Source organism: Melopsittacus undulatus, chromosome 5 (assembly GCF_012275295.1).
Source record: "Melopsittacus undulatus isolate bMelUnd1 chromosome 5, bMelUnd1.mat.Z, whole genome shotgun sequence".
Taxonomy (NCBI): Eukaryota; Metazoa; Chordata; class Aves; order Psittaciformes; family Psittaculidae; genus Melopsittacus; species Melopsittacus undulatus.
In genome coordinates, this window is record NC_047531.1 from 16,870,347 (window position 1) to 16,895,776 (window position 25,430).

The following is a 25,430-nucleotide window of genomic DNA, read 5'->3' on the forward strand; positions in this document are numbered from 1 at the left end:
CTTAACAAACTTGTGGGTTGTTGACTTTTACAGCTTAATTCTGTGTTGAATAATAAAAGCATTTCCTCTTTCTTATGTATTATGCAAAAGTGTAAACAGAAGTGCTTTAAAGTCTTTGCTTTTCTGCATGGTAGTTCCAATATATATTTTTTTTAATTGTCCTCTAAATTCTATTCTATTGTTGCATTGTATCTGAGGCTGAAATAAGTATTTGATGAAAAAGTGTTACATTTCTGTACAATATAGTGAAATACTTTAATGGTTAGTTTTTATCTCATAACTTAGACTTACGCCTTGTGTTGTCCCCTCCTGTTTCATTGTGCTATCTACAATTAGACCCACAGCTGGTTCTTTCCCTCAATGGTTGTACTAATTTATAACCCATTAGAGCGCATGAATAGATCATATTGTTCCTTTCATACTGGCACAAGGAAGTGTAAATTAAGTTTTTGTATGCCAGCAAGGGAGAAGTCTATCCAAGGATAGAGTTAGCTTCCTATTTTTAATTTCTCCAATAAATGCAGTTGGAAATAAAATTGTTGTATCTGCAAATGTTTTTGATTTCTTGAAGAATAAAATTAATGTGTGATTTATAATTATTTTTGTGTATACCTCTACTTAAAAAATATTGTGAATATTGGGTGCTTTGAGAGGTAATTATATTTGGGTAATGTTTGTCCACTTAAAGCTGACATTAAGCAACATAATAGTCCTTGTTGTAGCTATCTGATGATAAAAACCCCTGGGTAGGAAAACAAAAATGAATTAAAAAGAGCCTGTGTAGATTTTAGAGTCTAATATGAAAATACTTTCTCCCATAAACTCCTACAGCTGTTTGAATCTGTCATTTCAATGCTCAATGCTGTTAAATTAATCTTTTTTTTTCTTATTTTCTATCAAAACCCATTGTTACCAGCTCTCTCCAGTCTCCTACGAAAGAAATTATCCACTCTCCCATTCTGCTGTGGGAAGAAACTGAGACACCTGACAAGTCTGTTTGTTGGTTTGGTGTTTTGTTTTTAGGATTTTTTGTTTGTTTGGGGTTTTTTCTTCTTTCAAAATCTACTTTTCCTTTCAGGAGAAAAGCTCGTCATTCCTCATTTGAAAGATAGAGTTCAAATAGAAGTTTGGAACTTGGGTTCCACTGACCAGCTCATGACTGTGGGTACTTCACTGTCTTCAAGTGGAACAACTTTAGGAGGGCAAACTCAGAAGATTCATCTCAGAATGATCACCCACCTAGGTCTTTTACAGTGTGGGAGACTGTAGTTCAAGTCGTCAGAACTTTAGTGGAGCATGAATTTCATCACCTTTTTTTTAAGTCTTTGCAAAACTCCTTAATTGTTGGTTGACCAGCTTCTTACTCCTTTTCAGATCAGCCGTTATATCATCAGTATGGGAAATTTGTTTCTTTAGTAAATAACTGAGTGAAAAATCAAGGGTATGAGTTGCTTTCTATGCCCTTAACATCCCTTGCTCCCTAATTTTTCTGTGTTAGCCAGTATTTTAAAATAAGCCTTCATTTTCTTAGAACACTGGGGAGTATTTCTTGGCCTGCAACATTGGTAGGTTTACTTGCAACAGTGGCAGGCTGGGCCTGATGATCAAGCTTCATGTTCCAGTGCTAAAACTTTTAACAAGCGTAATCAGAATTCTTAAATCTGAGAGGTTCCTTCTTAAGTGGAGGAATGTTTTTTATAACCAGTTCTGTGGGCAACTTTTTAAAGGCTGATGACTTCTTTGTTGCTGATACCACTGTGCTGTGATTGGCTAGAGCGATTCTTACCTTCCTGTAATGTAAACTTTTTTCTAGCAGAAAAGTCACAAAGACTTTTGTAAAGGAAAAAAAGGCATTAGGCTGCCATAGCAATGGAATGTGGATTTCTCTTACTGTTAATTCTGTGAATTGCAGCTTTAAATAAATTTACACAAATTCAAACATCTTGCTTTTAGCCTCAGAATATCTTAACTGTTTAAAATACCCCTGCACCTGTTTGGTTTAGCACAAGTAGCTGCAAGTTTGTATATGGAGAAACACTTTCACCTAATACAAATTTTCCATTGTGCCCAATGTGAGAGGTTTTTCATTAAACTCAGTAACTCATCATATTTTGCTGCCAGCTGACATTTAGGAAAAAAAGACATCACTTTTCATTTTGGCTGGGAGAAAATCCTGTGTGAAAATGTCAGTCAGCAAGCCCAGCCCTTTTGTACTTGAAAACGTTATAGGGTTTCTGAAGCCTGATTAAATACAAGGCTTTAACCTACTACCCTGAATGTCACCATGTTCTCTGGAAGTGGGATGAATGTGGGCTGAGAATGCTGAGAAAACTTCATGGAGAAGGGGGATTTTATGCTGTCTGACCCTTTGTCTTCATGTGCAGCACTGTCTGCCCCTTTACTCCCACAGTGAGCTCAATGTCCTTGGGTATTGTTAGGGGTTGGCCATCCCTCTCTATTTTCTCATTCTGTTTAACATTTTTTTTAATGTTTAATCTGAAGATTGAGGCAACTTCCTTACTGAAGAGGCAATTGTAGAGGTGATTTTGGGCTATTTAAAGACTAGAAAAAAAGACCAAGTTTTATAGTTGTTTTGTAACTTGAGTAAAGGTGGTGTTTGCTTCGAACTTTTTCTATTAAGATCAGAAAATATTTGGATTCATGTGGAATTATTTCAGGGAAGAATAACCTAAAATACAGAGTACTAAGCACACTTTTAAAAAGCAGTGGGCTAAGGTTTCATTGCACTGCATGGAGTCACAGGGCAGAGTTAATTCTGCATGATCTTTGCAGTGAGATTCCAGTAAAGAAGATGTCAGTCTCAGTTCTTTGTCAGGAACTCAAGCTCTTTCTCTTTTAAATGGTTGTAAATAATTAAGCACTTTTTGTTATGCTCTAGGTGATTCAATAATCTCTGTTGCTCAACTGCTTAAGACTGCCGGCATGTACCTTTTATTGAGTCATAGAAGGTATCAGTCTTGGATGTTTGCCCCGTTAACCTCAATAATATCATTGTTCTAGGATTATTACTTGACAGTAGGAAGAGGAAGAAGTTAAAGCTATCTTTGGAAACAACCCTTGCAAGCTTGTCAGACTTGGATTCTCAGGCTCTTAACTCCTCTCACGTTTATTCTAGACTGAAAGCAAACAAATCTGAAGTCTTCAGAAAGTTTCTCTTCAGCTCATTTTCTCCTGCAGCTTCCAAAGAACCAAATATGTCCTACCAAGTGTAAAGTGCAAGAGTGTGGGCCTACATCCAATAACTGTTCTGTTATATTGCTGCATCATCTTGATTCAAAGTTATTTTTTTTTATTAGCTGCAATATTTGTCAACAGTGTCTACTCTTTTTTTTTTGTTTTTGTTTTTAATTTGAATGTGCTTTGGTTTGGTTTGGGCTTTTTTGTTTTAAGGCAGGTGCCCTATCTGGCAGAGCAGTTCTCATTTCTGATTAAGCTGTGTCCAAACTGATGGAACCCTACACACATCTTGGTATTATGAGGGTTACTACCAGCAGGACTTTCACCATTTTAACAAATCTTTTAGAACTCATGCTTAAAAATGAGTAGTATGGTTTTTTTATGTAATTAGGGCCAAAGTCTAAACTTCTTCTCAGATTCTAGTTCCTTGAGAAGTTCATTCTATGAAAGCTTAGACAGCAAGACCTCAGTGAGTACTTTGATAGTAAAGCAGATGAAGATGACACTTCAGCAGATGTAAAAGTTGTTACTGGTTTTGATTCACTGAAGTTCATCCATCAGTGCAAATAGAAATGGATTGTCACAGAATCCTGTGCTTCTGAATGTGCTTCATTTTCATTTCCCTCATTGTGCATCAACAAATTCAAGAAGTTTAAAAATTCCTTCCAGTTTAAAAAGGTGTTCTTGCAGTTGTTATTGAGTTCATAAACCACATGTTTAACTTTTGTGTGATAGTTCCTTCTAGTGTGATAATTCTTGTTGAAACTTATGTACAATTTGAAGTGCTTTGAAGAAGTTGGTCTGGAGAGTGTAGAATCAACCTCTGAAAATTCAGTGTGATTTGCACTAAACACCAACACATAGCCTTTCTGTTGTTACATCAGGACTGTGATGTATTCATGGCTGTTTTCCCTTTCATGATCTCCATGTAAGTGCTTATAAAAATGTGGTCTTCTGCCCATTTTGCCTGTCCAGAATGAAAGGCCTGGTACTTTAACAGTACTTCACCTCCTAGCTCTGTATCTTCTATCACAGAAATACACACATGGTAGATTTGCTTAGTTTCCCTGGAATATCAAGCTGCTTTCAGGACTTATTAAGACCATGTGTTGAACTGACATAGTTAAATACTGATGATGTAGCATGGGAAAGCATAAATGGCTCTGCTTGACAAAAATCTCCGCTACCCATGGAACAAAAAAAGTTAACCTGCAAATACTGAAAGCATTGGTTGAAGCAATTCCAGCACTATTAATACATTGCATTGCAATACACATTTTGCTTATTATAGAATCATAGAATAGTTAGGGTTGGAAAGGACCTTAGGGTCATCTAGTTCCAACCCCCCTGCCATGGGCAGGGACACCTCACACTAAACCATGTCACCCAAGGCTTCATCCAAACTGGCCTTGAACACTGCCAGGGATGGATCATTCACACCTTCCCTGGGCAACCCATTCCAGTACCTCACCACCCTAACAGTAAAGAATTTCCTCCTTATATCCAATCTAAACTTTCCCTGTTTAAGTTTCAACCCGTTACCCCTTGTCTATCACTACAGTCCCTAATGAAGAGTCCCTCACCAGCATCCCTGTAGGCCCCCTTCAGATACTGGAAGGCTGCTATGAGGTCTCCACGCAGCTTCTCTTCTCCAGGTTGAACAGCCCCAACTTTCTCAGCCTGTCTTCATGTGGGAGGTGCTCCAGTCCCCTGATCATCCTCGTGGTCCTCCTCTGGACTTGTTCTAATAGTTCCATGTCCTTTTTATGTTCATATGGAAGCAAGTGATCCAGTGGCTGTCAGGCTGGCATCTTCTGTATCTGAAAATAAAATATTCTGTCCATCCATATTCTAAAAGTATTATGAATGCTATCTCAAAATCTGTTTGCCTGGTAAATATCTGTGAATAGTTTACTTTTTTTTAATGAATGCTGCTGTAGCTTTTTTCTTGGTTATGATTCAGTTTTCATTATAGTTTGTGGGAATAGAGAAGGTTTTTGGGATTTGCAGTAGTACCAGTCCAACCTGACAAGATATATGAAAAGCAAGTTTTGCAAATTTATCCACAACTAGAGAGTACTGTGGGATCTTTAACATCTAAAACTAGATATTTGTAAGCCATCAAATAGAATGCTTTGTTAACTATTAAATTATACACATACTGATAATTCTAATTGTCAAATCTTTCATTGTTACTGCTTTACTCTTTTGAGCCCTTCATTAAGGTTGTCTCTATCTTGGAGTGTGAGCAGCCTTTAGTCAGGGTCATCATTTTTTTTGTAAACGAAAACTGTAGTGTAAAGCCCTACCCTATGGAAAGCTGGCCAGCCTGCTTTTGCTGCTCCCAAGAATAACTGTATGACTAGTTAGATGAAGTTACACCATCTCACACGTGATACTGAGGAGCTATACCTGACCCACATCTTAAGGTTATTCATCTAAGAGGATTTGAAGCAAGACCTCCCACCATTATTTAAATCGCTTGGTATGAGGAAGTGAAGCCAAGTGTACTAGAGTCCTGTTGGGCACAGGGGACCTTTGAGGGAAAGGCCATTGTCAGGTTTGTGGAGCAAATTCTCTGCTTTTACTAAAGAGAAATGTGGAGGATAGACCATTCTGCTTTTGGGTTGAATAAAACATTGCAACCGAACTAGTTTCCAGTCAATTAAAAGATTCAGGGGGAAAAGAAATGAGGATTTGGGTAGTAATTTGATTGACAGGTCTGGTTGCTTCAACTTTATAAAAAAGAAAATAAGCTTCATCTTGATACCTGTTTTCTTTCTCCATGTCCCTGCAAGCAAAGGACTATTTGTTTGTTTGTTCGCTCGCTTGGTTTTTTAGGGCTATTTTAAAGAATGAAGTTTTCAGAAGATGGGAATTGTGAGACTGAACAAAACAGTGGGTTTTTAACCCAAAACTACAACAACAACAACAACAACAAAGAAACCAGTGGCTTGAAGTGTTACTTTGGCAGCTACTTAGCTTCATTTTCTAAGGAGATGGTATTCAAAATGATCATGCTTTCTCTTTCTACTAATAATTTCTACCCCTTTGTCCATTGAAATTAGCTAATAAAAGATTCAAATGTAATTAATTTCATCTACCCTTCTTGAAAATCAGCAGCTGGATAAAACCAAAAATCCCCAGAGGTCTAATGTGTTGCTGTACCTACAAAAAGGATTGCAGAATTTCATTGGTGACTCCGTGGCAGGTAAAGCCCATCTTCCCCCTGTCCTGCCTCTCTCCTGCCCTGCCCCATGCCATATGGTGCATACCCTTACCTCCTGTAGCACCAGCACGAAGTGAGTTTTCTGTCTCCAAGTTCATATACCACACTGGTTTCAGCTAGACTTTAAGGAGCTTTTCATGCAATCTGGTGGTCCTGGAGGGGAATGTGAATGTGTACCCAAGCTCAGGAGGGAGGCCAGGGTAAGAATCACTTAGAGATGCTGTGAACATGAAAGCATCTAACCAGCCAGCCTGTTTCCCAAGTGTGCAGCTTCAGGCTGAGCACAGCGTGCTGGGTCTCACTGGGCTGAGGTACCCCCATGCAAGTGCAGTAGTCAGAGTTCCTGCAGTGAGGACACAGGTAACCAGTCTGTACTTGTTCTGCTCTCATGCTGTTGGCTCTAACTGAGCCTCACCACGTTCTCCTTAGAGAGAGAAAGTTCGATAGATGGTGGGTGTGGACACAGTTAAAGGATAATGTGGCTGTTGTCATAGCAGGCTGCATTTCTGTGGGAGTGCAAGAAAATAATGTAAATGAAATTCATAGGTAATTCTGAAATTGGAGGTCCAGTCTCTGGAGAGAATAGGAATATTATGGTTTATTCCTACTCACAGTAATGCTAACGACAAGTTTTGCATTCATGTCAGCTGAGTGTGTTCACGATCTCTGAGAAGATTAGGAAGAACAGTAGCTCTGAAACTACAAAATGTTCAGTTTCAGAAACTGGGGCAAGGAGATGTACTAGTGGAAACAGTTGAGAAAAATGACAAGAAGTAATTATGTAAAATGCAACTAATTAGGAGTTTGTGACTGTGGGGTGCATGCGTGCATGTTTGTGTGAAAGTAGCTGAGTTATTTGCAAAACTATTGGATCACAGAGCAGGAGAAAAATCACTCCCTGGGTTCTGGTGGTGCTGAATTTAGCCATAGCTGGTCCTTAAGGAAAGGCAAAGAAATATTCTAAGCGTAGAGAAGAAATATTAAAAATTACAGATCTGCAGAACGTGGCATATAAAAGGTGGTGGAATTTTCAGGGAAAAAATTACATAATCGGCAGTGACTGATGGGATGCCTTTGTTAGTCCCAAATTTGCTAAAAATGCTTGTAAGTCAGCTCAGGGAGATATGGTTATGAAAAATGCTCCATTAGACATTGACATTTTAAGCAGTTTGGACCAGATCCACAGAAGGTTTTAAATGACTAACATACTTCACTTTCTAATGTAAACTACGAAAAAGTCTAATCCTGTGCTCAGTTCCTGCTTTATTCACCTGCACCAGCGATCCAAAGGCCAGAAAGGGAAAAAGCCCAGAGCGCGGGGGGGGGGGGGGGGGGGGGGGGGGGGAGGGGTGTGTCTATTGCTCAGAAGAGTCAATTTCCAGTCTGTCTTTAAATTAGCATTTCACCATTTTCTAATGGTGTGAAAGAATTTTGGACACTTAGGTGATGTAAGAGGAGTTGTGGCTTCCCCATCCCTGGAAGTGTTCAAGGTCAGGTTGGATGGGGCTTTGAGCAGCCTGGTCTCATGGAATGTGTACCTGCCTGTGCCAGGGGAGTTGGAACTAGCCAATCCTTAAGGTCCCTTCCAACCCTAACCACTCTGTGGTTCTGTGATTCTATGATTTTTATGCCTCAGCCTACAGCCAGAGAGCTTCTTTCAGAGGTGGATAGAGCATGTGGGATCACGACCTTGCCCCAGCTCTAGCAGAAGGAGAGATCATAATCCTGATCCGAGCTCCTACTTGAGCATCCTGAACACCAACCAGCCGCGTCAGGGAACGGCGGCAGGTGCCTTCTTGGCGGGACCGGCACCAAACGCCCGAAGGGACTGGTCCCAGCTTCTCCTGAGGGCCAGCGTGTGGTGCGCGGTGCGGTGCGGGGTGCTCCAGGCCGGGCTCCGCTAGGTGGCGGATGCGGAAGGGCTGCACACCGCTGCGGTGGAGCCCGGCCGGACGCGGCCCTGCCTCTCCGCGCTGTATTGTCTGAGGGCACGATAGATAGAGCGCGGACAGTTTCCTGGAGTCCTGCCTGCCCCCGTCTCTTGATGGTTTTGTCATTAATAAAGCAGAATCGGGAAGGATCCGAGGGAGGTCTGAGGCACAAAGGAGGCCGGTGCGGTGACAGGGTAATAAGAGGGCACTTGGCTATCCACAGTCAGCGAGGGACAATTGCCAAGGCAGAGAAATTCTTGAGGAAAACACAGCAGGGTGTAGCGGGAGGCGGAGAAATGCAAAACGTCTGCGAAGTTTGCAGAGGACCAGCTGGTTAAACTGTAGCGTGGTCTCTAAGTCAGTAGAGAAGCGCGTTTGCCCCTTTACAGACCAGCTGAGAGGGGACGGCTGCGTACCCAGGAGACCATGACCTTTTTCATCCGTGTTTTTTTCAGGTTGCAAAAGTGAAAGGAAACTGGAGTCTGTAAATATTACAATAAAGCATTAAATGAAATTGTCTTATACAAAATTAAATCACAAGTTCTTTTTCTGGCTTATTGTAATCTTTGTCTTAAGCGTGCTTTCTGCTGTGAGCTCTGAAAGCAGTGATTTTGTTTGTGCAGCGTGTGTATAATGCTTCAGAAACAGCTTCAGTGTTAAACCTGGGTGTTTGGGCTAAACTTTTTAAGGATCACCTCCGGTCCCCATTTCCCTCGGCCCAGGTAGCTGTGTCTGACGGAACACTCGCAAAACTGGGGCAGGTGTATTTTGCAGTGAGTATGACGGCCCTTGCCGCGCACATGTGCTCTTCCCCAGGCTCACCGCCCGCCTCTGTCCCGAGGAGCCGCGCACAGGTGTAGGGGCAGCCGAGGAGCATGTGGGGGTCCGGGGGCTCCTGCCTTGGTCCGAGGTGCCCGTTAAATCCGGCTCCGGGCCCCGGAGGTTGCGAGCTGGCTGCCGGTGAACTGGGGGTGCCCGAGCGGGACTCCTCGGCTCTCGGCGCTGCGCTGTCCCCTTGCCCCGCGGCGGCGGAGGGTGGCGCGTCTGGAGCTGGGGGCACAGGGGGGACCCGCCGTGAGGTGCCTCGCGGAGCGGAGTCGGCAGGTGGAGTTAACGGGCTGGCCGGGAGCCGGCGGGGAGCTAGGGCGGAGAGGGCGGCCCCGGGGGGAAGCGGGGGGAGCCGCGGGGCGCGCCCGGGGCGCAGTGCCGGGGGGGCAGCTACGGAGGCGGCAGCGAGCGGCCGGGGCCCCAGCCCTCCTGCTTTTGAACCTGGGCAACGCAGAGGCGTGGAGAGGGGCAGGGGCAACGGCAGGCGGGGACAGCGGAGCGGCCCGAGCCGATAAGGTGGGAGAGCCGAGGGAGCGGAGGGGGGGAACGAGCGAGGTGTCAGCGACTAGCGGCTGCCACTGGTCCCCCGGCCACCGCACAGCTCCGCACCGCACCGGGCACCATGCAGAGGTCCCCCCTGGAGAAGGCGAACATCTTCTCCAAACTTTTCTTCAGGTGGGAGCCCCTGCCACGGGAACACACGTGTTGCCTGGGGTGGGCAGCGGCGGGGCAGGGGGTTCGGTCGGGCTTTGGGGGCCGGGCGCTGGGCGCCAGTCAGCTGCGGGCAGGTCCGAGGGGAGAGCGGTGCCGAGTGAGGAGATCTCGCTTTTTGTGTTGTTGTTGTTGCTGGCTTTTCAGCACCCGGAGTGGGCTTTGTCTGTCAGGTGTCATAAACCCTCACTGGACATGGACAGATGTATTTATGACATGATTTGAGCAACCTTTGGTAAATTGCTCAAGTAGTTAATCTGTTATTTCACTGTAAAGTGTGAAAACACAGCAGGGTGGTGGGGAGCTGAGGGGAAATGCTCGCGGAGCAAGGATTCTTCTGTTCGGCTTTTCGGGCGTTCAGCATTTGCTCAGTGTGTGAGTGTACTGGAAACAGTTCCTTGTAAGCCTTTTCTAACAAGCAAAGTCTCGGTCGCTTTTTCTTTCTCACAACTTCAAATAAAAAGAGAAAAAGGAGCCAATACCAACGCCTGGGCACAGTGTGCTCTATTAGACAATATAGAAGCCCGAACATGTTTTATGTGACAATGCTAGACATAACACTGCCACCTGGAAAGAACAAATAATCTTTCTGGCTTTGGCTCAGATTCCACAGGTTTTTCCTGGGTGCTGGTTCCCCTTTTTGTTGCTGGAGGGTCTTTTGCACTGCAGGGAGGGGAGGGAGGATATATTCTGTAAGTTGTGAACATAGTGACTGAAATGGGAGCACGTGATGTAAAACCATAACATTGGCACGAGGTCTCTGCCTGAACAACTGGGGGCTTCAAGCTCACTTTTCAGTCCTTTTGGGATAGCTTCCCTTTCCAGGTTGGCCTGGACCGTTTTTATAAGTTTCTTAAGGAAGTGGGTCTGCATGGATCACTCTCTGCCTGCCTCTCCCACTTGGGCTCATTTTAGCCAAATGTGATAGTGGAGAATGATCCCAAATGTAACCTGTTCCTAAAGTTTTACAAACAGGTAAAGGTGAGGTTCCCAAAGGTGTTCCCCAGTGGTGCTGCAGTGGGAAAGAAACTGCAACTGCTCTCAGATGCTGTTAGAGCCATGGAGTGTGGATGATGGGAGTGCAAGCCTTCACAGATTCTCCATAGAAGTTTCAGTCAGTGCTTCTGTCAAGTACAAGACACAAATCTATAGAAAATAAGTCTGTATATTAGCCCCTTAATACTTATATAAGGCTGTATATTAGCCTCTTGTTCTATTTAATTTTATTTATTTGTAAAGCTTCTATCAGAATAGTGCTCTCTTAGAACCTATGATGCTGAAGGTGTCAAGAAAAACACCCCTATAAGATAAAGCAAATATACTTCTGATTCCTGCCTTACTTAAGGTTCCTGTGGCTGAAACCAGATGTGGTTCATGCTCATTAAGTGCATAGAATAATAGAATCATAGAATAGTTAGGGTTGTAAAGGACCTTAAGATCATCTAGTTCCAACCCCCCTGCCATGGGCAGGGACACCTCACACTAAACCATATCACCCAAGGCTCTGTCCAATCTGGCCTTGAACACCACCAGGGATGGAGCATTCACAACTTCCCTGAGCAACCTATTCCAGTGCCTCACCACCCTTACAATAAAGAATTTCTTCCTTATATCCAATCTAAACTTCCCCTGTTTAAGTTTCAACCCATTACCCCTTATCCTATCACTACAGTCCCTAATGAAGAGCCCCTCCCCAGCATCCCTGTAGGCCCCCTTCAGATACTGGAAGGCTGCTATGAGGTTGGGCCTGACTAACATGGTCATTTAAAATCATAGTCTTTAGGTCAGTTCAGTAATGTTTGAATCATGCTTATCATGCATGATACATTGTATTTTACCAGCTGTCTGAGTGTATATAGAGATTTATGATGAATATTGACTAGAGCAGAGAAATTTCTTTACAAAACTTTACAGTAACATTGTTTTGTAGCAGAATCAGGCTGTTAAAGTAAACCTTCAGTTCACTGGGTAAGAACAACCAAAACTGCATATGTGCATCTATGAAGTATCTAATGTGGTTCTAATACCTTTGCAACGATGTTTCTGTGAATGGCAAAGGCTCTGTTTACATACATGCTACCACATATGCTGTGAATGTCTTTGTTTCTTCACAAATATTATATGAAGTAAAAAGTTCACAAAAATGAAAGCCCCAAAAAAATAACGACTTAAGTCCAGTTTGGCAGCAAAAATGTCTTTCTCTTATAAACAAACAAACAAATAAATAAATAAGCATTTGAAAAACGTACATTACAGTGATGAAACATGTTAGCTTATTTTAAAATGTATCTCTTCAGTCTTCAAGGACTCCATCAGTTTCTCTCTCTGCAAAAGTAGGTCAGGATCAGTGCTAAAGATTATTAAAAGGTATGTTCTCACATTGCAAATATTCTTTAAGGTATAAGTTGTTTATAACACTGAAGTATGTTATTTGTGATGAGCTTCACAAAGCCAGAAGCACTTGCTATGTTATCAGTAGCAAGAGATCTGTCCACTAAACTGGAAACATCCACAAAGTAATGATTAATGACTGAGATTGGAACAAGGTTTTCTAAGATGTCAGAATATTCTGTTAGTGTTTTAACTGAATCTATACACATCACTGGTTTCTAATACTGATTGTTTTCAGTAAGGTACTCCAGGACATGCCTACATTTAGTTCTGTGAAACGGTGTGAGACAGAACTCAAGGGCATTATATCTGAAATAAGTAGTCAATTCTTTCTTAAATGAAAGCCTCAAAACCCAAACCACCAAAAACCAAAAGCCCAGAAAGCTGTGTATGGAAAAAGGTTGTTTTTTTTCCAATGATGATGAAATAGTTGCTTTCAAGTGCAACATTGCAGAATGCTGCAGTGAAGTAACTTTTATAGAAGACTCCTATGCAATTACGTGTGAAGTGCCAATCTGAATATAGTGCAATAACCTGAAGGTCATGTTATCAGTAGCGATACTGAAGTATTAGTTGTTATTATCTGTGAACTTCTGCTGATATCAACTGTCATCCTAAAATTTCAACAATTTCTGCTTAGAAATGCAGTTTTGATGGTTATGAAATGAGGTGTGGAGACAAGTGGTGTGAGATCCTTGATTAGGATGACAATTTGGAAAACACTAGTCACTAAGTGTTTGGGGTTTCAGGGTTTCTTTTGTGTTTTGTTGTAATTTCCTTATTATGTTTTCAGAGTTGATCTCTTTTGTTCCAAACCACAAGCAAGGCATTTGGCTGTACACTGGCAACTTTCTGTCCCATTTAAAGAAAATAGAGTTTTATGCAGAAGCAGTCAGGTGGTAATTTGCTTAACTTTGTATTTATTGTGAAACTTCACTTTTGTCTTTACAGCAGTCACTTACGTCCTTGGAGTTTTGTAGGGTCAAGGCCATACCTTTTGCGAGAAACAACATCAGAGTGCTTTGCAATCATCTAGTTTTTATTGTAGATTAACTGAGATAAGGAAGTATCATTAATTAATCAATTTTAACTGGGTACCGGAACACAGAATTAGTGCTGGAGTTTCAGAAACAGCTGCAACTTTGTGAAAATCCTGCGGTTTTTTTGGGGATGGTTTTTTTTCATTGCTTTTTTTGGTTTTGTAATGTGTAAATTTAGATATTTAAATACAAGTTCAGAAAAGGCAATCCTTGTGCTCCTGTCCAACTCTCTAACCATATAGAATCATAGACTGGTTTGAGTTAGAAGGGACCTTAAAGAATCATAGAATCATAGAAAAGTTAGGATTGGAAAGGACCTCAAGATCATCTAGTTCCAACCCCCCTGCCATGGGCAGAGACACCTTCCACTAGACCAGGTTGCTCAAAGCCCCATCCAACCTGGTCTTGAACACTGCCAGGGATGGGACAGCCACAGCTGCTCTGGGCATATGCTTTTGCTTTGGTATATACCAAATATGGCATCTGTTTTGGCAGGACTGAGTAGTTTAGTGCCTGATTCATTATTAAATTCAAATGAAAAATACAAACTAAGCCAGCTTTTGTGTCATGTTTTTATGGGCTCAATCAATCAGACTTGTTCTAGTTGCTTCTGTTTTTACAAACCAGAAAAATAGTAATATGCCACCTTTTTATGCAGCTGTCCAGTGGTTCCAAGAACAATTTAGCATGTAGGGGATAAATGTTGGATTTCTTCCTTTGCTATGTGTCTACTGGAAGGGGTAGGAAAAAGAATTCAATTCTCCACCTCACTTCCTCTGGGAAGTAGGACCAGCGTTATCAGTGTATGGTAGTTAAGGTGTTTTAATTCTCTGTCTACCTCTGGCACAGCTATTCTTTTAAAAGCGTAAGAATGACAGTGTAGTCCAGTGGGTAAGAAACTTGTTTGCAAGTCCAACTTGTTTTCTGTTCTGAGTGCACTTGTTACAAAGTCTGTTAATAGTCTTTAGGGTAGATAACATAATTTAGGACTTAAGTTTTGAAAGTACCTAGCCCGTGAGCTACAGTCATGACTATTCTTTCTCTTTTCCTAAATTAATTCAGTCATAATTATAGGTTTGAGAGTGCCTTGACCAAGACAGTTCCTGGTCTGAAAAGGCATTCTCATGCTAATTAGTTTGAGGAAGAGACTCAGAGAAACAAACTAAAGCCAGACCTGCCCTAGCCAGTCCCTACTCTATCCTTGAACTATGCATCTAAAGGTTTAATACCAAGAAGGTACTAAGTATTTTGATTTCTGAATAAAGAAGGTCTTATGTGTCTGTTCCCGGAGAACTTTGGGATTTAATGTGTACATTTGTACTCAGAACTTCCTGTAAAACTGTCTCAAGTTCCTAGAAATCCTGAGTATTGTATAGGAAGCTTAAATATCTAAATCATGTCTATACGTTTCACTCCAGAGAGCAGGTGTCTGGAAATTATCATATCCAACATGTATTTGGAGCATCCCCTGTCAATACCTAGCTGTAGCATCTTGCTTATCTTTCCTATCTGAGTAGGAAGACTGTGTATATTGCCAGTGACAAGCAGGTACATTTAATTGCAGTGTGATGGCTCAGTTGCTGGGACAGCTGGCTTAGACACTTACATAAGGCAAATTTCTCACAGTATATTCTTAAGGCCCTTTATGGGTCTAGTCCTGAGGACCCATCTTCCTGTGATCCCAGATAATGATAAATCCTGGCTGTTAGCGATAACCAAGCACAGTTGCAGCTGAGCTGCAGCACAGATTATGTCCTCATTAGGCTGCCTGGTCAATATACCTGTTGCCACAAATGGTCCTTGGAGACCTGCTAGCCTACCAGCACTTCTGACATGTTTGAAAGAGCAAGCTTTCTGTACTTTTGAAAGTCAGCCCCCAGATGGTTCAGAGATGTGTGTACATGTTTTGGACTCCTTTTGAAATATTACTTCTATAAATTTTTTCAAAGTAAAATATGGAACATGAAGTGAGACACAGAGAAAATGCTGCGTCTCCTACTCTGAAATAATTTTAGCCACAGCCACTCTAATAGTAAGACCTAATTGTCTCCTTGGTTCAGCCTGATACTGTGTCTTTGATCTAATGAGCAAAGTGTAAACCCTGCATAGCACAATGACCTTCTCTGGCTGCTTTGTATCTCTAAAGCACGGTTGCCTGTATTACGTTGCATCTGAGTTTCTGAAATACATGTAAATCTGCTTTTCCTCCTGCAGGAGGAAGACTTACCATCTTGATAATCAAAATTAAACGATTAAGCATTTTAAAGATTTGTAGACCTTTTTATTCTCCTCCATGCTTATTTGATTTTGGTGGGATTGAAAATAATCGGTCCCATTCTTGAATACTTTTCTAAATACTGTAGGCAACGACAGGGAAAGTAGTATTATCTGTATTATAGAGCCTTCTAAATGCCCTAGCAGAAATTTGAAGTCTGTTGTACTAAGCACTGGAAAACATTTGATAAGGAAGTCTGTTTTGAAGATCTTTAAGTAGATAGCTCAAATGATGGGCTAAAAAGAAGTTTACTAATTGTGTAGAGAAGAAAGTGGGGTGGTACAAGGATCTCGTAGGTGGTGGGCTCAGTGCAGACTGCCTGAGATCTACTGTCTAGGACACTAACAGCATGGTATTTGTGGTGTGACAGAATTACTTCAGCATATTTCTACAGGGAACAAATTTATCACCTCTTCCATACAGAAGAGACTCAGTTTCTGAATAGCTGAATGTTTTTAATATGCTGATTGTCAAACTGGTGAGGATAGCATGAGTTACTGCAGAGGAGTTCTGCAGGTTGCTGTTATATTGTTTGTTTTTAATTCACCCCCCTTCCCTCCCTCCCTTCTGTTTTGCAGCACGTATGTGTAGGTATATTGGTTGTGGGGGCAGGATGGTACCTGACATCTAGGTAATAAGATGTCCCATTATGTCCTCTAAAATAAATGTCAAAAGTCAAATTAAGCTGTAGCATATAAGAAGACTTTAGTGATACATGTTGCAAAATTTTGCTATGTAAACTTTCAGATGCAATTCAACTGCCTTCCACAAGAGAGGGGGTATGCCTGGGCAAGTTTGGCAAGACCTCACAGGCTGTGTTTGTGTATTTCTCCCTCTCATATAAGCAAAAGGATCTGCATGAGCATTTTCACAGTCAGCAGGTAGCTAAACCAAGCCTGAATTTTCATTAAACTCCCCAAAGTAGGAATGAATAAGTAGGCTTTTAGAACCTATTTTGAAACAGCATTGTTTTCCCCTTGAAACCAGAAACCTCCTGTCTGTCAGATACAGGTAAACATACTTCCTTCAGGAGAAGGTAGGCAGGAGGGTGGATCGATCCTAGAAAGGCAGTGCTTGGCATGGCCTACTACAATACTAATGCCTTGACTCCATGGGCAAGGGCATGCCTTAGGAGAAAATCTTAAGTGACAGTTTGGAAAGGACCTTGATTTCTGGTATATCCGCATGTTTTAATGTTGGCACTTTTCTTTTTATACCCTGTTTTCTTTATTATTTTTTTATTTTAACTTTTAAGATAAACCTTTATTGTATTGGAGTCAATCTGATATTTCACTTTATCTTGTTTTGACTTAAGTCAGTTTAAGGTTAATCTATAAAATCTGGAATGCTTTTATTTCTCTAGAGGTAACAAATACAAAGAAGAGAAAACAATCAACAAAACCCCAACATATCAATCACTGGGGTTGGAACAAATTACAGATTTGGAGGGGGCCATTGTGCCTGATTTGCAACTGTATGCTAGCTTGTTATGAAATGTAGCTATAAATGCATGGCTAAGTCACTGGAGTACTAAATTGGGTGAAATTTATTGCTGTCACTTTAGTGACAATCTGGGAGATTTTAAAATTCAGCTCAATCATGAATAGCACAGCTCTGCAATTGTGTTGCTGATGCAAACTTTCTGCAACATTCCTTGGTCTTGCAAAGGACTAGGAAAAGAAATCTCTCTTATTCTTGCTATAGGATATATAACTGAGAACAAAAGTGAAGATGAAGAAACTTCCTCTCCTAGCCAGTCTCACTGTAGGTATGTGCTGGAACAGCTTTGCAAACCCTGTTCATAGCACATCATCACTACTATGTTATTTTGATAGCTTTGTTAAAGAAATATTTGAGGCATGTATTACACTTTACTTGGGTATCTAAACAACTGATAGATTTTAATACATTGAATGTATTCTGTCTTTGTATCTTACCCAAATATCTTTGTACCCCTAATGTGCTTTGTTTTCTCTTAAAAATAGCTCTTGGTACTTCTGCAGACCAAAATACTTCGAAGGTCTTACTAACTGTAAGGAGAAAGTATTTCTGCTAAAAATCTAATCTCAAAAAGCATTTAGAGATTAGATAATAATCTAAGGAGTGCCACTTTGCAAGAACTAGGCATAAAAGGCAAGCCTTTCTGAAGAATTGCTGTGGAGTAATCCTAATTAAGATTCGCTTTTGAAATCCTGGGGTTTCAGCAGAACATTGATTATTCTTAAAATGGTGCTGCTCACAGCTAGTGGCAGAGTCGATGAAATTGCAGCTAAATATTTTCCATGTTAAATAACAGCTCATGGGGAAGAATTGTTTATTAGTAAAGAAATTTACATCTTAATTTCTGTGATCTGAGAAAAAGCAACAAACAAGCAGACATTAGTAGGGTCTGCATTTACCTGCCATTGTTGAAGCTCTGTGATAATTATGTGTAAAATATAAGCTCAGAGTGTTGCATTTGCTTTTAAAGGGGAAAATGCTAAGGGTTTGATATAGTTTTCAGAATATAGAACATACTATTTCAGCAGGTTACAACTTGAAACACGGTACCTCCAACACTACTCAAGGATAACCAAAGTGCAGGAATTAGGCTGTAGTGCCTGGCAGTTGTGCTCTGTGGGTGCAATGGCTTGTCCCGTCTATTAGCAAGGATCATGCAGAGTTAGTGTCACCCATTACAGCTGCATTTCAGGATGCTCACAGGGCTGGTAGTGCAGGGAGTCTCCTGGAGGTACAGCTCTGAGTGTAGCAGAACTGCCACTTCCAGTACAAAGTAAGCAACAATTTACAGTTTGTTCTGCCATCAGAGTGATGGATATCTTTTGGGAGAGCATGCGAATACAGACCCTCTGATGGAAGCTTGTTTGACCATTTGGGAGTCTACTTAGTACCTCAGTCTTTGCCTGCCATCAGTAGGCTTCTGTGGCTCTACAAAACCTTGTGAAACAGGCAAATCATGGGTTGATTATGTTTCCCCAAACTGTTAAAAGAGGTGATAAGATAAATCCAGAGGCATCTTTTTTGCTCTGTCTCCTTCAAGATTTAGGTCCAATTACTTAGTTGCTGCAGGCACTATGCCTAACTATATTGCACACAGTTATCAATGCTTAGTAAGAGAAGGAAGTGAAGTCAATGGTCACCTTCACACCTCTCAGTATGTATTGCTATGTTATGCACAGGACACATGTTGAAATGGGACCAGCCTGATCAGGGACTCTTGTGGGAGAGCTGCTCTGCTTTGCAGGTCTTGGATAGTCCAGCCTTGTTGCTCTGTCATGGTCCAAACACCTTGTGCTTCTTGACCTGATGGGCCTATTTGAGCTGGGAATCCCTGTGCCCAGGAGGAAGATCTGAGCAGTTGGCTTAGCAACACAGAGGCTCCTTCTGTCTTCAGTGGCATGCAAAGTAGCCTTAAGGGAGAGCCAAATCCTGTTGACAAGCTAACAGTTTGTGTTAATACTCCCTGGAAAGCAAAGACATCTGTCTTATCAGTACAATTTGTTTGAGTGATATGAGATTGAACGTGCTGGAGAAAGAAATAGCTGTAGTAAGAAATCTATTACATACTGCTAAAGTAGATGACAAAGAAATGGTCATTAGAAATCTGCCAAAACAGAAGTTAAAACAGTATGTTATGGAAATGACATTTACACACTAAGCTCATAAGGTATTTTTTGCTACAATCAATAATAGAGGTGCAACTTGTTTTCATTCTTTTCTTTCCTACTGTACACCCTTGAAACTTGTCTCCTGCTGGGTTTCATGTGTGTGTACCCATAATAACATTCCTAGTTAGTGGCAAAAATGACAGCACTACAGGTTTCTCTGTGAAAGAGTTCATTAAATGCCAGCCAGTAATCCGGTGGCATTTGCTAACGTAATGCTGTAAAGCCAATCTGTTTTCTTTCCTTCTTGCTCTCTTTCTTTTAAAATAAATTTCTCATTCTCAGCAACCACAAGAAGAAAAAAAAAAGAATTAATGCTGACAAATTGTTTCTATTAAGCCAAAAATTAGAAGAGCCATATTCACTGACAGACTCTGACTGAGCTGTGTTACCTGGTGGTAAAGAAGCATTGATAACTACAGATGATCTTGCCAGTTAAAATTGATGTATAACCATTTTGCACTTCAAAATTTTGCAAAGAATCCAGAGCATAATGGTAAACTGGATGCTACTTGAACCTGGCAAAAGGTTAATTTTAGGAGATATTTATTTATTCTAGGTCTAATACATTCCTTTTAATAAAATACATACTGTCTCCGCGGTTCTTGACAACACAACCCAAGCAGCTGTTGAAAATCTCCCTTGAGACAAACAGCATGTGACAGGCCAGCTCCTCCCACCATTGCCACTCCACCCCAAAGCCACTTGGCACAGCTCACAAATTGGCCAGATCTAGTTAGGGTGCAACTTCTGAGCAAGGCCAGGGCAGCTGGGTGGTGAACATCTTTGTGCAAGCCCTGCCAGCATCCTGTGGTAGGAACCTGATTCCACAACAGGAGGACCCTGGGGAAAGGTGTCAGCACTGCTCCTGAGCTGGCTGGAGGAGTCATCTACCATAGTTGCAGCTACTTGCTGAGCAGAGAGATGAGGACAAAGGCTGCACTATCTCTGTGTCAGATTTGTTGAGTTGGGACAGGACAATGGCTTAGGGACCACATAATTTAGGTGGCACTAAGGAGTGCACGTGGTTAAGCACTAAGTAGAATAAGAGACATTTTTAGGAGTACAGTAGATCTGCTAAGCATGATGCCTTCCCCAAATAATAAAAGAGCTGCTCTGCTTGCTTTCTAAATGCAGTCATGTTTTGTTACTTCTAACAGTGGCAAAATGCCAGGGTAGGTGCTAATCAGAAGTATAAATAAAATCAAATGTGTAGTGGAAACATGTTTTCCAAAAACATGCGAAGTCGGAAACTGTAAAGCATTTCTCTTTTGTCAAGACAAGTCAGGAATTACTTGTTGCAGTCTCAAAGCATTATTAAGGGACTCAGCAAGGTTATTACTTAGCTATGGTGTTAGGGATTAAAGAGGTTGCTTAGGAAGCCCTGATACTTATTTGCATTTGCTGCAGTAGTTGTTTAGTGTCCCATAACTTGTATTAATTTTATTATTGCCAAAATATCTGTGTACAGAACTTTTGATGCAGTTAGTCCATGAAAGTTTCTGTTCCCAAAATACAAGGGTTAGCTATCTCTCCACAAGATGTGAACAAAGCCAATAGCAATTGGTCCTTTCTGCCGTCAGGAGCTGGCAAAATAGAAATCGGTGTTTTGTCATTTGCAGTGGCCATGAAAACCTTTCATGTAACAGTATTATCTTAAATTAAACAGTTTTCACCTAATCCATCTTGTTGCAGACCTGAAAACATTGGCCCTTCCTTCCAGTAAAGTTTATGGATATTTTGCCAATGACTCTCCAAAGTAGACTCTCTTAGCTTATTGTTTGTCTTGTTGTAGCATACTACAAAGCATGTATGTATTACTTCTGAGCCACTGGAGTGTCAAAGACGGAGCTAAAGCCTGTATAGTTCTTTGAAGCCATAGTATGATTACAGAAATGAAGGATAATATTCTAATTTCTTAGAACATGATCTGTTTGCAGTGGGTGTGATGTAACTGCTCACTTGGGAAATATCCTTGTGCTTTACTGAATTACAGGGATTATAGACCGATGTCTCGTATGATTCATAACTTCATTAAAGTAAGTGTTAGAGTGTGTGTGTATGTGTGCACAGTTGCACATAGATAGGCTTTGACTGTTGTGTTAAGGTCTTTTTGCACTCATGTAGTGTCTAATTTCAGAGGCAATTGAGCAATTGAGAATATGGCTTACTTTGCGTGAGTAATACATGTTCTTATAGGTGTATGAGTAAGCATCTCCAATTAGATGTTTGCACTTCTTAGTGGCCATGTGAAACATTATTGTACTTCTTTTTCAATTTTGTTAACTTTTGTCTACGTTGATACTTTAAAACAAAATTCTGAAATGATGGAGATTTTGCAGATTATGACTTTTATCATAAACATAAATAATGTGTTTGGGTTCTTTTACGAACTGTTTCATATGGAAACTGTTTCATATGGAAGCATGACAGCAATCAGCCACAAGCTACTTCATTTGCAGGTTATTTCATTCTTTTAAGGACATATTTTTGACCATGGCAGTAAAACAGAAACTCCAATAGTTTTAAAATATTCCGTTAGTTCTTATGGTTGCTTGTTTGTGTTTTGTTTTAGTCCTGTGCTTTCAAAATGATTTTCAAACAGAAGCTGCTGCAAAGCTTTGTACAAGTTGGCAGCTGGGGATTCATAGGGCTTTCAGGATATTAATTGTTTGATATAATTGAGGAGGAAGACTTGGGGGTGTTGATTGCCGAGAAGCTCAACGTGACCCAGCAGTGTGCGTTTGTAGCCCAGAAAGCCAACTGTGTGCTGGGCTGCATCAAAAGGAGTGGGACCAGCAGGTTGAAAGAGGTGATCCTGCCCCTCTACTCTGCTCTCGAGAGACCCCACCTGGAGTACTGCTTTTAGCTCTGGGGCCTCCAACACAACGGGAAATTGTCCCTACCGGTGGCACTGAGAGTGGAATTAGATGATCTTTAAGGTCTCTTCCAACCCACATTGTTCTATGATTCCATGAAAATTAGTAATAGCTTATAAATATTTTCTCTACAGAGTAGCCATTCTAGAGTTTTTTTCCTGCTCTGATTTAGTTCAGCATGCTCTTTAAATTTGCATTAATTTTTAAAACATGAAATTTAAAAAAGAAATGTGAAATGTATATATGATGGGTGAAATGAAGATCTTGCAAGGAGTCCTGTGAAAGTCCTGGTGTGTTGTTAAGTGGGTACTGCAATGTAAGCTATCAAAGGAACACTCAAGCTATATTAAGATTTTCTGTCTTACAGGAATGAAACTTTTACATGCAATTTACTATAGTTCTGGTATATTATTCATTTATATAGACATAGCACCTATTCAGAAATACAGTCCAAAGGTCTCAATCCCCTGTTTATTTGTCTGCTGCTGACTGAACAGAAAGTTTGGGGCATGATCCCTCCCCAAAACTGATGAAATGCAACAGTTTTGCAATTACTCCTTTAATGTTATGTTTGTCAATATAGTTTTGTAAATGTAATGCAGAGCTGTAGTTTATTATGCCGTATTCTGTGTGTGTTTGTGTGTGCACATAGACATACTTGAGTGCTGTGGACAAAATATTCAGCCTGAAACAATGCAACTCTGGAATTAATCTCAAAAAATGGTGATTTTTTTTTTCTTTTCCCCCTTAGATGGACAAAACCAATTTTGAGGAAGGGTTACAGACGACGGTTAGAGCTGTCGGATATTTACCAAATCCCATCTGCGGACTCTGCTGATAATCTGTCTGAAAAACTAGAAAGGTATGACAGCTTTAGTGAAGTAACTTTGTTACAGGAATCACACTGCAATTTTCATTAAAAAGATGTTGGATAAAAGGTTTAAATAGCACCGGGTGAATGCATTGAGCAGCTTAAATATGTTCTCATTCAGCACACAGTTGTCATTTGGAGCTGATTGGGATCACTGGTGTAGATGTAACACCTAGATTCTCTAAATTGCTATATACTGGTACCTGTCTCTTCCAGACTCAGGTGAGTAAATCCAGTCCCTTTCACTAGCTACTGGTGTAGCTTTCCCTGGTGTGCTGGGTAAGCTCATGTCTGCACTGCTGTGCCAACCCAGTTGAATTTAATTATGGTGTGATATATGTATGCCAAAATGTTCAAAAGCATTGAGAACGCAACTGCTTGCTCACTTCTTCCCCCCCACCCCCGCTTCCTCCCTCTGCTCCCAGAGAGATGGGGAGGAGAATCGAAAGAATGTAACTCCCACGAACTGAGATAAGAACAGTCCAGTAACTAAGGTATAACACAAATCACTACTGCTGCCACCAATAATAATAATGATAAGGGAAATAACAAGGGAAGAGAATACAACCGCTCACCACCTGCCGACTGATACCCAGCCTGACCTGAGCAGTGATCTTGCCCTTCCGGGTAACTGCCCCCAATTTATACAGTGGGCATGACTTGGTGTGGTATGGAATACCTCTTTGGTCAGTTTGGGTCAGGTGTCCTGTCTCTGCTTCCTCCCACCTTCCCCTCCTCCCTGGCAGAGCATGAGACTCATAAGTCCCTGGTCAGAGTAAACATTACCGACCAGCAACTAAAAACATCGGTGTTATCAGCTCTGTTCCCAGGACAAAAGTCAAAATCACAGCACTGCACCAGCTACTAAGAAGGAGCAAAATGACTGCTGCTGCTGAACCCAGGACAGTATGCTTAATGTATTTTCATAGTTTATAAATTGAATGTTCTGATGATTTAATATTCTGTTGAAAAATGAAGACGAGAGCTGTATGAAACACTGCTTCTGATCATCAATTTCAATAGAAAATTATTGTCACAGCAACAGAGATTAAAAATAATGCTGTGCAGTAGAAGAGTCACATATTTGATGCTTTGTTGGTGTTTTCTTTTTTACAGACTGGAATTGCTCCAAAACATTTATTTGCCTATTATTTGTGCTTTGGTCTTAAGTACAGCAGGTTTCTTTAAAACATACAATGTGGCCTTTTCATGAATTAATTCCCTGCAGGGTGATGTATGGCTGAGTATTTAAAACTGCCAAATATGTGACTGAACTAGGCTTGAACTTCTATTGATCTACCAAGTCAATGAAGGCCAGGTCTCTGGGGTCTCTGCAAAGCTTTCTTTCATTAGTCACCTTAGCTAAATCTCCTTGGATATACTTGAGTGAATTGAAGTATGTCAGAGACTTAGACCCATATATTTGCTCATGCAACTGAATGGTCTTTTTTTCTGGTTCCTTTTCAGAGAGTGGGACAGAGAACTGGCAACTTCAAAGAAAAAACCCAAACTTATTAATGCTCTTCGAAGATGCTTTTTCTGGAAATTTATGTTCTATGGAGTTATGTTATATTTAGGGGTAAGATTTGATCTTCTCTTCAGTAAACTTTTAGTGTTCCAGAAATAGATCCAAGTCTTAAGGACTGCTGAATTAATTACAGAATCCTGTGAATAGATACACATTTTGCTCTAGGTATTGGTTATAAAGATAATAAATACAGAGATATTCAGGGACCTTCATTAAAGAACAAGAAGTACGTTCTGCTAATGTCTTAGCATCTTTAAAGCATACATATTAATGATTCTGAAATGTATGTAGTGCCAGGTGCTGGCATATGTCTCTCCAACTACAGGTAAGAGCACTTGAATTTTTGTGTCATTGCTGAACTAAAGTAATTATTTTCTTATGTTATGGGTTAAGAAGTTTTAAATCTTTCTCTACACTTACATTAAAAAAAATGCAGTGCAGTTTCACACGATTAGGTCAGTTTTGTCAAAGTGACTACCAGCAACTTCATAGCTAAATGATTTATTCAGATGTATGCAATAAGCAAGTTGTCTTCATCAGTGGTAACAGTTCTGTGTAAATAACCATGTGAAATATGTGAAATATGTGATCTTGCTGCTGTTAGTGCTGCAAACTTTATGATCAGGAACTTGATGTGAAAGTCTGAACTGACTGTATAATCACCTTTCCAACATATTAGTTAGGATTACCCTGACTTAAAAATGCCGCCAATTTGACAATCCTAGCTCTAGGGTTAGGAGCTGTGAAAATAGTTTATTATTCATGGTGTCTTACTAGGTGTGTTGGATAACCAGCCTGTAAATCTGAAAATTACTGTTTGATAATATGCACACTAAGTATAGGTGTTATTTTCAAGTTTCTGCAATTTAGTATTGAAAGTGGAA

At 40.8% G+C, this 25,430-nt stretch overlaps 1 protein-coding gene across 1 annotated transcript in view; it reads left to right on the top strand.

The window, feature by feature from the left end:
• The first annotated feature begins 9,808 nt into the window (after positions 1-9,808).
• Positions 9,809-25,430, top strand: part of CFTR (CF transmembrane conductance regulator) — an 87,031-nt gene continuing 71,409 nt past the window's right edge. The window contains exons 1-3 of the mRNA XM_005146074.3: positions 9,809-9,861; positions 22,899-23,009; positions 24,486-24,597. Of these exons, the coding sequence (XP_005146131.2) occupies positions 9,809-9,861; positions 22,899-23,009; positions 24,486-24,597 (276 nt within the window). The remainder of the gene's footprint in view (positions 9,862-22,898; positions 23,010-24,485; positions 24,598-25,430) is intronic.